Source organism: Magallana gigas, chromosome 3, assembly GCF_963853765.1.
Source record: "Magallana gigas chromosome 3, xbMagGiga1.1, whole genome shotgun sequence".
NCBI classification, from domain to species: Eukaryota; Metazoa; Mollusca; class Bivalvia; order Ostreida; family Ostreidae; genus Magallana; species Magallana gigas.
Genome location: NC_088855.1, coordinates 55,057,233 through 55,071,210, shown reverse-complemented (window position 1 = coordinate 55,071,210; position 13,978 = coordinate 55,057,233). Strand labels below are relative to the sequence as shown.

The 13,978-nt window shown below is 33.9% G+C and overlaps 1 protein-coding gene across 1 annotated transcript; it reads left to right on the top strand.

Moving 5' to 3' along the window:
• The first annotated feature begins 4,701 nt into the window (after positions 1 to 4,701).
• LOC105328114 (splicing factor 3B subunit 4) lies at positions 4,702 to 12,199 on the top strand. The gene is made up of 10 exons (XM_011428883.4): positions 4,702 to 4,861; positions 5,057 to 5,140; positions 7,345 to 7,490; positions 7,776 to 7,904; positions 8,611 to 8,791; positions 9,127 to 9,291; positions 10,501 to 10,608; positions 11,087 to 11,191; positions 11,448 to 11,573; positions 11,923 to 12,199. The coding sequence occupies exons 1-10, from the start codon at positions 4,828 to 4,830 to the stop codon at positions 12,060 to 12,062; spliced, it is 1,218 nt and encodes a 405-aa protein (XP_011427185.3). The 5' UTR covers positions 4,702 to 4,827; the 3' UTR covers positions 12,063 to 12,199.
• Positions 12,200 to 13,978: the final 1,779 nt, after the last annotated feature.

Sequence of the window (13,978 nt, the reverse complement as noted above, 5' to 3'; positions counted from 1 at the left end):
AGAATGGACAAGTTTACAGCTAGGATAGCTTTGGTGGTCTGGTTGGTAAAATGTCTACCAATGTGGTGATCCACTGATGTTTTGATTCCTTTCTCGTGCATGATTGTCGGAATTTGACAAAGATTTAGTGCGTAACATAATGTTTTAATACGGTTTGTCACACGTATCTATCAGGCACGTAGCATCGTTTTTGAAAGTGATTGGGGGGGGGGCAGACTCATCCAAAAAATCTTGTCAAGCAAAAAAAAATTAACTTTCCAAAATCCTAAATCGGGGGGGGGGGGGGGGGGGGGGGGGGGGGGGTGTCAGTTTAATTATTTTTGTTTGAGATAGACGTCATACTGTATATTTCTTCTTGATTATTATTTTAACATGACAAATGTATTATGACCCGAAGTGTCGTCCTGTCGGTGGAAAGAGGTTCGTTGGTCAGAGTGTGAGTAACTGGGATGATTAAATGATGTAATTTTCATTCATTTTTATTATAATGAATCAAGGACCTAACTGATAGATCTTAAACGAACATACAGGTTATAATAATTTTACATAAAGTAAAAAAACATACCGCATCATCGATGAAAATCATAATGAATTCGGTCGCTTCTTTTCTTATCCAAAGTAGATTTGCGTTATCAAATCCAAACCGTTCAACATCTTTAACGCAAAAAAAAAGAGAAAACATCAAAAGATGATTTTAAAAAAGATGCATTAAGTTATCGAAGCCGTTTACAAATACTGATGTTAAACAATACAATAACAATACATCCGTAATGTCGTCTTCACTAGTCAAGGGTTTCTGATCAGCACCGCTCCTCACGAAGGCTTAATGGCAAAATGTGATAAAGAACCACAACCACGACACTGGGAAGAAGACAGTATATCTGTATTGTTCGTTATGATATTCCAGAAAAAAGTGTGTCAGGTGTTCGAGAAAGGTTTGAAGATGTTCTTTATTAGACTACTTATTTAATGTCTAAAACAAATGTAAATTTTGATTGTCCATGGTTTTGCTATATGTTAATTCTTGATTGGTTGATATATAGTATGTTAGTAACGTCGCGCACGGTGTTGGTGTTAATTTCGGTAACGTAAAAAAACGTCAAAAACGTCATTTTCACTCGTCATTATCATAACTTAATGATACATTTCATTAACCACAACATACAAATAAATTAAAAAATAAGACCTTTAAGTTGATTTTTTTTCCACATGTAAGAGATTTTATATTTCAAAACTGTTATATAAATAAATATTTGTAAGAAATATCAATGTTCAAAAGCATGTGATTCGCTCACAGCTTTCAATTCTTATTCCTAAATTCTTAAATGAACTTCCTCTGAAATTAGTCATATATTATAAAAAATAGCTCTTGATTCAAAAATGATATACAAAACTCCTTCATTCCCGAGTCTGTTCTACCCTTCTATGTTTCCTTTTTTCTTCATTAATGTTAATTCGTAGTGTAGCAGTCAAAGATCCCGTTGAAATAATCAAAATACATGTTCATCGTCACATTACGTTTAACGTCATTGCGTCATTTTACATGACCCTATATCTTATTAGTAAAAATAAATTAATTCGACCGGTTAAGTTCAGATATTTATCATCAATTATGTCTGTAAGTTATTATTCCTATATCTTATTTAGTTATTATTATACTTTGGTACCTTCTTCACAAAATAATTTGTAGTTATTTATAATTTTCTTTAGAACTGTTTTTATGAAGAAAAAAAAACCCGCACACATACTGCATGCCGTAACGTTTAAGTTCTTGCGTCATTTTACGTACCCGTGACATATAATGTTGACATCATTTTTTTCCTAATAATCAATTATTTTTATTCGCAATGCTTGTATATTTGGCATCAAATTGTTTGGGAAAAAAAGCACATTTCTAACTGCGATTCATTTTTGTGAATTTTCTGCGCGACTTTTTAAAAGAAGTGTCTAAGTTACTTTCTCTTTCATTGCTTATGTAGTTTAATGTGTTTTTACGAAAGTGTGACATTTCATATTTCTATTAAGAAAATTTGCGGGCACATTTGCTTCTTTTTAATGGCTATACAACTTATGAAAATGCACATTCTAAAATGATTTCTATTATTATGAAATATAGCCAACATTTTTTTAATGGGCATAATACTTGTGATCGCCATGCTACGTATAACGTTCGACTGTGAAATATATCTCTTATGACACGTGTCTTGAATAAACTCCAGCATAACGAAATTTTTTTTATCATTGAAAATTAAATTATTATAAAATATATATTACGAAAATTTTACACAGAAACAATTTCTCTTTATTAAAAAAGTCATATATTTAAAAAAAAACTTCAATAGATCATTGCAAGTACCTGAATCACAATTTATATTTTGGCAATTAACTCATCTTGCCCTGGCCATTTTCGAGGATTTTTTACGCATCTACAACTCCATTCTGGGAATTCTTTGATCCGGCGTCGATCCCTGGCATTGATTACGTCAAAAACGTTATGACGTATATCTGTTACATTATCAAAATAATTAGTCCACCAAAAATTTCTCTCCCAAAATGAAAGTTGACCGGGATAATGTAGTTTATTTGAGATATGTACCCAAAAAGTGTTACCTATCTACATGACATTTCTAGAAAAAATTTCAGGTTTAAACACCGATTTATGAAATATGAAAAAAAATTCCTACATTTTATTACATGTTTTGTTGAAGTCCGTATACATTCGAACAGATCGGTATATAAAATTACATATGTCCAAATTTTTGTTTTAAAAAATACTCAAATACTGTGCGCACACCCTGAAAGGACATTTTAACACCAACACCGTGCGCGACATGTAGTACATTTACTAGTATTTAGAGCTTTATAAACAAATGTGAAGACTTATTTCTACAAATCATCTTGTAACGAGAAATCAGGTCCTGACACTTATCAGGCTTCTTGTGTATAAGTAAGACGTGTTTCATTAATAATGTTTTAATAATGTTTGTCATAAGTATTAGATTGATTATTTTTGTTTGAGATAGACACCATTCTGACACCTCATCTTGTACATTCACGCCATGAACATTAACATGACAAATATTTTAAGATCCGAAGTGTCGGTGGAATGAGTGAGGTTTGTCAGAGTGTGAGTAACTGGGATGATTAAAAAATCTAATTTTCATTAATTTTTATTATAATGAATCAGGGTTTTACCAATATTGGTCCCTGATTGATTATTAGATTTTAATAATTTAATCCGAGCAACAACAGCCTTGTTAGCCTTGACCCCCCCCCCTTTTGCGCCAACATTTGTTACAACGAGAGACATATATATTCTTATGGTTTGTAAGTCGTTTTTTTTTTTAATTACAAATCGTTGTAAAATAAATATAGGTTAATTTTTACATCATTTGATAGCGAGCAATCAATTTTATCAATATCAATTTTATCAATATCAAGAGATATGCAGCATAAATTTAATATGGCAAACGGATCTACGGACCTGGCTGTGGAAATCGGATAAATTGGGGGAGAGCACTTGTCAAATATAGATGTCGTTATATTTTACTTAAAATACATTTGAGTGAAAAGAAGCCTTTTATTTCAATAGTGTTCTGCTAAAATTTATATCAAATTTTGAAGAAATTTAGACTTTTAATGCATATATCAGTTACATTTTTTGACATCTATTGAAATAGTTTTTTGACAACTCATTTGTAAAATTTAGTATTTCAAACACAATATAAAAATGAATTCTTAACTAGGTCTCAACTATCTTCCTTGAACAATCTTCTTTTGCTGGATTGTTAACATAACATCTCTAAATTAAATATTGCAGAAAGAATATTTCCGTATTTATCAGATTAAGGTTTTAAAAAAGGTACACAGAACAACTCTTCGAAAAATACCGGATTCTGAAATATATATTTCAGTAGCCGCGGAAAAGAAAAAAATGACCGTGACATTAGCTTTTGGCAACTAAGAGAAGTAAATCAAATAACAACCAAAACCCAAACCCACTCCTTTGAAACAACTGATAACTTATGGTAATAAATATAAAGTTTATTAATAAAATGTGCCTATATGCATAACACTGAAACTGGAACAATAATCGATGAAGATATTCATAGTTAAATTCCAATGCCGATTATCATATTTTTTTCCAATAATAAAATTTACAACTGAGTTGTTATCGAGGTGTGGGGCTGGGTTAAATTATTAGGACAATTAGGCACCCTTTCACACCGGTAATTGTTTTCACTATACAGCACTATAGAGGGGAAAATTTCTTAAAAATCAGTTTGTATTCCTCATGACAAAATATTCGGAGGAAATGTTATTTGTTACCTATCTCATCAGCTAACACCATAAAAAGGGCAAGCGAAATATCTAACTCCAAACAGGTCTACCCTCAAAACCACGTGTTTTCCATTTGTATGTAAACAGACTGCACACTTCCCAGGAAGCTGCTGCATGTGCCCTGAAAGAAGTAGTCCCTGTGAAAAAAGATCATCACCTAACAAAATACATGAAATATCCTACTCAGTGGTACAAAAAAATTTAAAACTGAGTAAAGGAAAATGTAAAAATGCAGTCAAGGAAAAAAATTATTCTGAAGTATATATGGAACTACAATTGATTGGCCGATTACCGGTGTGATACCTTTATATATGACCTAGCCCTGTTGGAAAAAGTATCTCCTCCCGACTTTCCCATGGTACGAGTTATTCACCGATAACCGACACACAACGCCACCTGGCGAGCTTATTGACAAACAAAATAATAGCGGCATCAACACATGTAAAGTCTGATGGAAAAGTGAAAATAGAGGCACAACGGTAAACCATGGCAGCTGGACCAATAGCGGAGCGTAATCAGGGTCTGTACTTCATCTATATTTATGATAATACTGCATTTTAAAAACAAAACCCTTATTCGTGGCTAAAACGTTGCTGAACTCGAATTTTCTCAGGTTAAAAATGTGCTTGATAAGAAGAGAATTTGTTATGGTGTGAAACATTTGTTATAGAATTTAACAATCTCAAATTAACATAATGTGGTATTTAAATTGTAGATGCAACTGTTTACGTGGGCAGTTTGGATGACAAAGTGACTGAAGCAATATTATGGGAGTTATTTTTACAGGCTGGGCCAGTTGGTAAGTTAAGTTAAGGAATGTGATAGAATGTCCATTCTCTCAGGGACCTATATAATATACGTCCCTGATTCACTAGACAAAGCACTTTAAACCACATGAAAGCCTAATTCGATACTGTGTTCCAGATTTTTTGTGGAGCACATTTTCCAAATAGTGTTGGGGTATATTTGTTTGCTACCTTTAGAACTGGTCCAGGATATCTCCGGCGTCTACTATACTTTGTCCCGAGTTTTTGCTTCCACCACTTTTTGCTTGATATTTCAATAATAGTAAAAACCTTTGTGCTCAAACTACGTTCATCCACTAATATGAAAAATGTCCAGATTATCTGTCTTGAAACGCCCCCTCTACTGCTTCAGGTTTCAATACACATCCCAAAATTGAAAGTCTACAGAGATTTTGCATTGCATCAGCCATTAATAAGCCCGGATGATAATGTTAAAAAATTGCGCGATGTATTCCGAATGGAGAAAAGATGTAAACAATTCCCATTACAAATCTCCGTAAGAAAATTGTCTTCGTTCCTGTGAAATTTTATGAGTGAAAAGGGATGATTGTTCAATGACGATATCTTGGATATATTCCCTTTCATCGATTTCAATTGTATTTCTTTCACAGGTATGTGTATTTTTATTAAAAATCATCAAAAATTGATGGAAGCAATAACTTGGGACAGACTATAGCTATTTGGAAAGTAGAAAATAGAGATCTACCGGAGATCTCCATACTGCAAACGAGCAAATTAGGATTACTCTTGGAGCTCTCCAACGATCAAACAAATACACCCTTGGTCTGTCTGGACAATTTTTTACATAATATGTAAAGTGTAAAAGAATGGGAGAAAAAATTATGGACCAGACTGGGATTCGAACCCAGGCCCACTAAATCTCTAGTCAGGTCTCTGTGAATAGAGCTATCTGGCCTTGGCAATTGAATCAGTCTGATCATTGCAATCCTCCCTTGCATAAAACTCAGTGCTGTCCATTAGCTATGTTTGCCAACTTTGCTGTCAAATACCTACTTATTCGAATAGAAAGGTATCTATTCTAATCAAAGATAAAAATTCAGACTTGACAGATGTCAATTAATGCATCTTTTTAGTAATACCACACACTAATGAATGTTTGAAATTACGCAGAGGAAGAACTTAATATCTAAATGTTAAAATTACATATTTGCTAAAAGTAAAATATTCTTCCTCCTTTCTAAGCAATGAGATTCATTAGGGCCAGAGCTTATACCCATTTTCTGTGGTGTTAAGCGGATGAGAGTCATAGAAATTCCCCTGGATGGGACACCTTTCAAAGGTTAACCCCCAGTGTATACCGGTTTTTATTTTCAGTCCTTGCCCCAAAACACAACACATATCATTGAGTGCTCACAACAGCATTTCAACCAGTTATCTTTTAGTTTGGGGCAAAAAGTCAATGACCACTATGCCAATCAGCTCAATTTTTTAAATAAATATTGTTCATAGGCACTTAAAGATGGCCTTATCAATGATGCATGTACTATCAAGTCTTATGTATAGTACACACTTTATTCAACCATAATTTGATCAAAAGTGGAGGAAGCATTTTTGACCCAACTTTGGGGATGGTTGTAATTCATAAGTACACACTATACAGTAGACTTATGGTAGTTAAAGGGCTCTCAAAGTTTATAACTGGGGGGCTTCATTACCCTATATGGTTCTTACTATGGGGGCTCAGTGTGTCAACCAACCAACCTTGTGTGTTTGCTGTAGTGGAACAGAAGTTCAGAATTGACTCAGTCTTAATTTGATAGTCTTTCCAATCTCAGATAATGTGATTCTTTTAAAGTCTTAGAAATAGAAAGCATAAAATGTTGTGAATATACGCTATATGAGGATGCTTGCATATTATTATCACACATTATGACAATTAAAAATCATAGTCTAAAATATTGAAAACTATCCTGTCATTTTATGGATGTTGTGAGCTGGTTTATCACTTGTCCATTGTAAAATAAACTTGTCTCAAACAGAAGTAGGTTTACAGTTTTCTATCAGTGGATGAGATGTACATGTAGGACTGCCAGACAGTCCCCCCTGTCTTACACAATCCTCTTGTCTACTGATTGCCTACACCCTGTCATTGTACAGTGACAATCATCTTACTCTTCACTTGCATTATTGTAAGGTTGGTTTATTTAGGAATAACGTGGTTTTTTTTCCCTGACAGTGAATGTCCATATGCCAAAAGACAGAGTGACACAGTCGCACCAGGGGTATGGATTTGTGGAGTTCATGGGAGAAGAAGATGCAGATTACGCAATCAAAATAATGAACATGATTAAACTGTATGGCAAACCCATTAGAGTCAACAAGGTAAAGAGTGTACCATTCTCTCATTTCAACATTTGTTACTTCTAGAGAAATTTTTTAACGTTAAATTAAAAAGTATGAGTTACCTGCTTCTAAAGTTCTAATGACAATCTTTTAAATGTTAAATTATTTAAAAAGTATGGGTTTCTTGTATTAATGTGATTTATGATAAATTAGGGTAGAAATATTGATCCTAATAGATTTAGTGAATAAGTACACCGATTACTTTAACGTTAAATTGAAAAGTATGGTTTGATTCACAATGATGTTATTATACCATCATTGCAGGCCTCAGCTCACCAGAAGAACTTGGACGTAGGTGCTAACATCTTTATTGGGAACCTGGATCCTGAAGTAGATGAAAAGTTGCTGTATGATACATTCAGTGCATTCGGAGTAATTCTGCAGACACCAAAGGTTTGGCAAATTCTTGCTTTATTTGTCCTAAAGTAAGAAGAAGGTGCAGTTTCTTTCAATATTTGCCCTAAAAATTCAAAAGTTGTTTAAATCTCATAAAATACACCTGTACCATCTTGAACATGTGTGTATATAAAGTACCAAGTTATACACTTTTATCTTGTTTCAATAAATAGTTATGACTTAAATATTTTGGCATATTTCTAAGATTTGATAAAAAATGATGAAAAAAAACACATTTTCTCTTAGTTTTTTAAAGAGGAAAATGTGTCCGCAGCCGTCGCCCACGACAAAATTAATACCGGTATATTTCATGTGATATCACATGATAAAGTCATAATGTGAGTTTCATCGTGGGCGACAGCTGCGGACATATTTTTCTATTCAAAAAACCACTGAGGAATTGGTGTCTTCTGCTCAGTTTTATGAATATTACGGGAAAATGCACTGTTTGTGACGTCACAATTAAACTTGTGGATGTCTAATCGGGTAACTATATATAGATTCTTAACTTATGGGTATTCTTGTGTAAATAAACGTTACATTTCAATTTCTTTTGATATCTTTAAAAATCACTCTAAAGCAGGGCAAAATATGATTGAACCTGTACCTATAGTTCTTTCCATCATTTTTTTTTAGCAGAGAATACCAGGATCACCTGCATACTGCCTTGCTAATAATGTCAATTTTTTGGGGTTGTTTACAGATTATGAGAGACCCAGACACAGGTAACTCCAAGGGTTATGCCTTCATCAACTTTGCCAGTTTTGAGGCAGCAGATGCAGCCCTAGAGGCCATGAATGGACAATTTTTATGTAACAGAGCGATCTCCATCTCGTTTGCCTTCAAGAAAGACTCCAAAGGAGAGAGACATGGCTCAGCAGCAGGTATCAAATTCATTGCTTGAAAAAGACTTATTAAGCCCCTTACAGTTTTTTGAAAATTTTATTCTTAGTTAATGTCATTTTTAAAATCTATATTACCGTAATATCTTTAAGATTTCACATTTATACCATTTAATGTGCAAGTTTGCATAATTAAAACCAAGATGATTTTGAAATATGATCATTGTAACATGAGAAACAGTACTTAAAAGTAAATTAAAATCATTGCGTGTTGTAATAAACATTTTTAATTAGTTTTAAATTCTGTTTGTCTGACTTTCTTGAAAGATACTGTTTATTTTTTGGGTGATTAATTTCCAGTTTAATTCTAATTTCAGAAAGATTTATGGCCAAACAGAATCCTTTGTCCCTCACTGATCGGCCTCATCAGCTGTTTGCAGATGCCCCTCCCCCTCCTCAGCAGCCTCCCACACCAATGGCTCCCTCATCTCTGGCCCCTCCCCCTCCTCCCCCATCAATGGGTGGAATGTCATCAATGCCAGGTAAGTGTAAGGCCCCTTGATAGATTACGTACAAAGTCTATATGTTGCCTCTAACTACATTGATATGTTGCCTATATAGCCGTCTCTAATTATTATGATCTTCCATTCCTGGTATATGGTATTGTGAGAGAGCTACATAATTGCAGGAGGTGTGTTTTGACCATATTTGCAAGTGAAGTGTTTATATAATCGAGTTGTATAATTTTTGTTTATGAAGTCTTTCATTACACAAAGTGCCATTAGCAATTGAAAAGTTTGTAATCGTACGTTGCTAAAAATTCTGATGAGAATTTGGATTTTATCTTATGGTGAAACATTTAAGAAATAAAGTCTAACCTTGTCAGTTTTGTAATATTTTAAGTAGTACATATATTGCTAAATGACACAGAGAACTAAGGGTCCTCCACATACTGGGGAAAGTTCTGCATACAAACCTGACCTTCTAAATTACTTAAAGATATGGATTTCTAGCATGCGTTCGACTTGAAATGACAAAAAAAAATTCAATTTGGGGGAAAACATCAATTTTCGAAATTTTATTCATGAAAATAAAAGTCTCTGCAGTATTCAGACTCGGGATGATCTATGGAAGCTACATCCATTGTGTCACAGAGATAGATAACAAGTTCTGACAATATAAATTGTTTCACAATTTGTTCAAATTTCCATGTTGTGACGTACCGTCATAAAAAGTAGAAGTCACAGGGTGTCGAGAATCCTGAACACACTTCTGATGAGGACAGTGTCCTGCTTATTTGTTGTATAAGGTATCCTTAGAATAGATATGTGCAATATCCAGGATTTTGTATGTGACACTTCTCCCTGTTTATCTGGTAGATTCATAGCAAACATTGTTTCTGGAGAGTTTTTGAAATTTCTTTATCAAATAGGGTTTGTAATTGAATTATGGTTGAAAAAGAGAATTCCCTTAAATTTTCTGTAGTTGAGTTTCAATGTTAGTTTATGAATCAGTGATGCATGGATAAATCTTGTTTGCCTGCACACTTTTAGAATGTCTCCTGGAAACATGCCTCCAAAGATGACCATGAAATAATTGCGATATTTTTCATATCAATCATTAATGTTGCATTTTTCTGTCTGTTTTGTACAGATGCCTCCTGGAATCACGCCTCCAATGATGTCCATGAAATAATTGTGATACATGTATTTGTCAAATCCATCATTAATGTTTTTCTGTCCGATTTGTAGGGATGCCCCCTGGAAACATGCCTCCTCCAATGATGTCCATGCAGCAGCCAATGCCTCCCCCTCCCATGCCCCCACCCATGGGCAACCCCCAGTACCCTCCTCAACACGGTAAGACTGCTCCATTACAGAGATCATTACATTAAGATCATTAAATCATGTTAGAATATTCTTTCCACCAAAATGGAGTGGTATTAGTACCCATTAAATAAGGGGGAAAAGTATAGAAGTAGAAAATTAAGTATTTTCTATTATATTAACAGATGACATTTATTTTTAAGATCAACAATTTTTTTTTTTAATGATCAACAACGGATTCCTCTTTTTGTAGATGGAACAAGTAATCATTGTATAACAAATTAATTTTTTAACTCATCTCTGTTTATTTTATTTTGCATTTTCATATTTTGAGCCAATGCTCACTGACAGGATTTCTATACTTTGGGTTTCATTTTGTTTTCTCCTCATCTTTGATTTTAATGAAGTGAAAAAATTTAGTTTACTCCTTATGAAAGCTTTATGATAAAGTGTAAAGTTTGAAGCTAGAAAGTTATTGATAATGTTAAGTCAGAGAAGTTTTCTGTTATAGGTCAGATGCCGTACCCCCCTCCCCCCAGATCTGGACACCCGGGAATGCCTCCCTCGGCAGGCGGTCACTCCCAGGCTCCCCCTCCCCCTCCCTCATCACAATCAGGTCAGTAAAAGCTGGTCATCAGGAAGTTAAATGTGATTGAGTGATTACTAATTGGGGCAATAAATGTTCTTCCTATTTATCTTTGATGAAGATATGTTCATTGCATAATGATTTGAATAGACATACAAGAAGATTCTTTAAATTGTCTTGAACATATCAAATTTTATATTGCAATAACAATTTTCAATGTTTCAATGAGTAAAGTGCCAAGGTATGTTTTAAGGTTATGTCATAAAATGTGGGTGTTTTTTTGCAGGATCACAGATGCCCCCTCCTCCAGGTGTTCCAGGGATGGGCATGCCCCCTCCCCCTCCTGGTATGAGACCACCCCCTGGCTGGCGACCTCCTCCAGGAATGAGGGGCCCTCCTCCCCCTATGTATGGTAAGTAAGAGATGCTTTGACTGTATTGTCAGAAGCTGAAGGTAACATTCAGGTAATCTTTGTCATCAGTGTCTTGCTTTATTGTTAAGGATACAGAATCATAGCAATATTATCATTATGGAATTCAGTCTATTGTGATGGATTTAGACTGATCCTTTACAAAAACCATATACATGTATTGAATATAAAAAGGAAACATCTGTAAAATCATTTGATTAAAACCGATTTCCTTTTAATCTACCTTGATGACCTTGTAACTAAAGACTCATTCTACTCTCTAAAACTTACAAACTGGTGCAGAGATTTTTGATATGGAGAGTACAGTAATCCTGTGTATTTTACTTTTTAGGTCGACCCCCACCTCCAGGGATGAGACCCCCGCCTCCCGGTATGAGGGGACCACCCCCTCCCCCAGGCATGAATCGCCAGGCCCCACCCCCACCCAGACAGCCCCCACCCCCTGCCCCTCCTGCCTCAAGAAGTTACTGAGTGACCCTCTTAAAGGAACCATTGTGGAAACAGCATCCAAGGATCAAGAGAACATTGTGGGGGGTGGAGAAACTTTCAGGGGTGTGTTGGAAGTTATAATGTGCAAGTACATTAACATCATGATCATTTCATTGGTCAATAAAGCAGTGTTTTCATATCATGTCCATATATCATGTTAAAACTTGTCTGTGTTTCATTTAGGAGCTTCAAGTTCAGATCATGAATGATTTCTTGTTCTGTACATATAAAGAAAATACCATTTTAAATAAATTAATGAAACAACAATTATTTTCTTTCTAGTTTGTAAAATAAATGTATGTGTACACGAAAGGTTGTCTTTCTGTAATGTAAAACTGTGTTTTTTTTCTAAATACAATTCAGAAATGAAGAAATAATCCTAGGTGAAAATGAAGAAATTGAGTTGTCATTAAGACACTAGAATTGTGATTTAGTTGTGTATTACTGCTAGCATTACCTCGTGTGCTATGGTGTATCAAAATTATTAGAAATTGAACATGCATCATGATCTTTAGAATTTTTTTTTTTAAACATACATATATGCCACATTGAAATGATGATATAATAAAAATAACAGGAACAGCGAATGGAGTCTAGAATGGTTCATCTGGCTACATACAGTACATTAATGGGGATACAGGTAGCCAGATTCATCCTTGATAATTTATAGAATAATTATACAGATATGTTCAAGAGTATAGAAAATGAAGAATGTACATGTGTGATTCATGTTCCTGATATTTCTTAGGTAAACATTTTTAAGTCTGTTTAAAAGTTGGTTGTTTTGGACTCCAAAATATCTGGACAATTTCTGTGAGCTAATTTCAATGGTTTTAGAAGAACACCATTTAGCTAACAGAGATATGTATATTCTTTTTAACTGGGGTTTCCAACGAAAAAATCCAGTTATTAAAATGGTGAAAATGGCGGGCAGCTGCCAAAAGGGTACCCTCATTGCAAATATAACGTATAATACATTATCATTCTCTGGGTTGAAAGCAAAATATCAAAAAACATTGCAAATATAACATATAATTCATTATCATTCTCTGGGTTGAAAGCGAAATATCAAAAAAAAAATTTTTTTCACATTTTATTAATTATTGAACAGTACATGAAGAGACAAAGACAAACATATACACACTCATTCACTCGCACACACATTCAAAATGTACAAAGTCTAGTAGTTTTCATTTTGATAATATTTCCACTGTGTTCAGATGATAAAATGAGGAGAAAAATTGAACAACAAACAAAACAAAACAAAAAGTAATTGATTAAAGACCAATACATTATTCAAGTGATGTAATAAAGTTATCAAGCATACTCCATCTTATAGTGAATTTATCTAACATCATTTGAGTAGCATATACTTTTTTCTCTATCAAATAAAATGAATATATTGAATTTTTGAGTTCACTAATGTAAAGGCTTGAGCTTTTTCTTGATTTGTAAAATATGTATTTCTTTGTTAACAAAATCAATGAATTCAAAATATCTTTTGTTGACTTTTATTAAATTTTATATAGTTTTGGCTATATCCAATTTTCTATGAACTTTAGTTCAATCCTGATGGCGTCAAATTAATTGGAAAGAAATGCAAAACAGTATTTGTGTTGCATTACACAATTAAGTAATTTTAAAGTATCGTAAATTCTGTATGATAAATTTTATTTAGTGGACACGTGTACCAGTATTCTAGCACATGTATACTGCCACATCAGGACTGATACGCTATTGAATATGCTTTACACAAGAACCATGTTGCAAAATATCCATTGTATTTAGAAAACAGAAAACTTGGTCTGATGTTACTCACATAAAGGATAGGATTCTTCGAGATCTAAGCGCAGTATGCAGTGTGCATGTTTGGTGCAAAGTATGTATTCTCCTCCAAA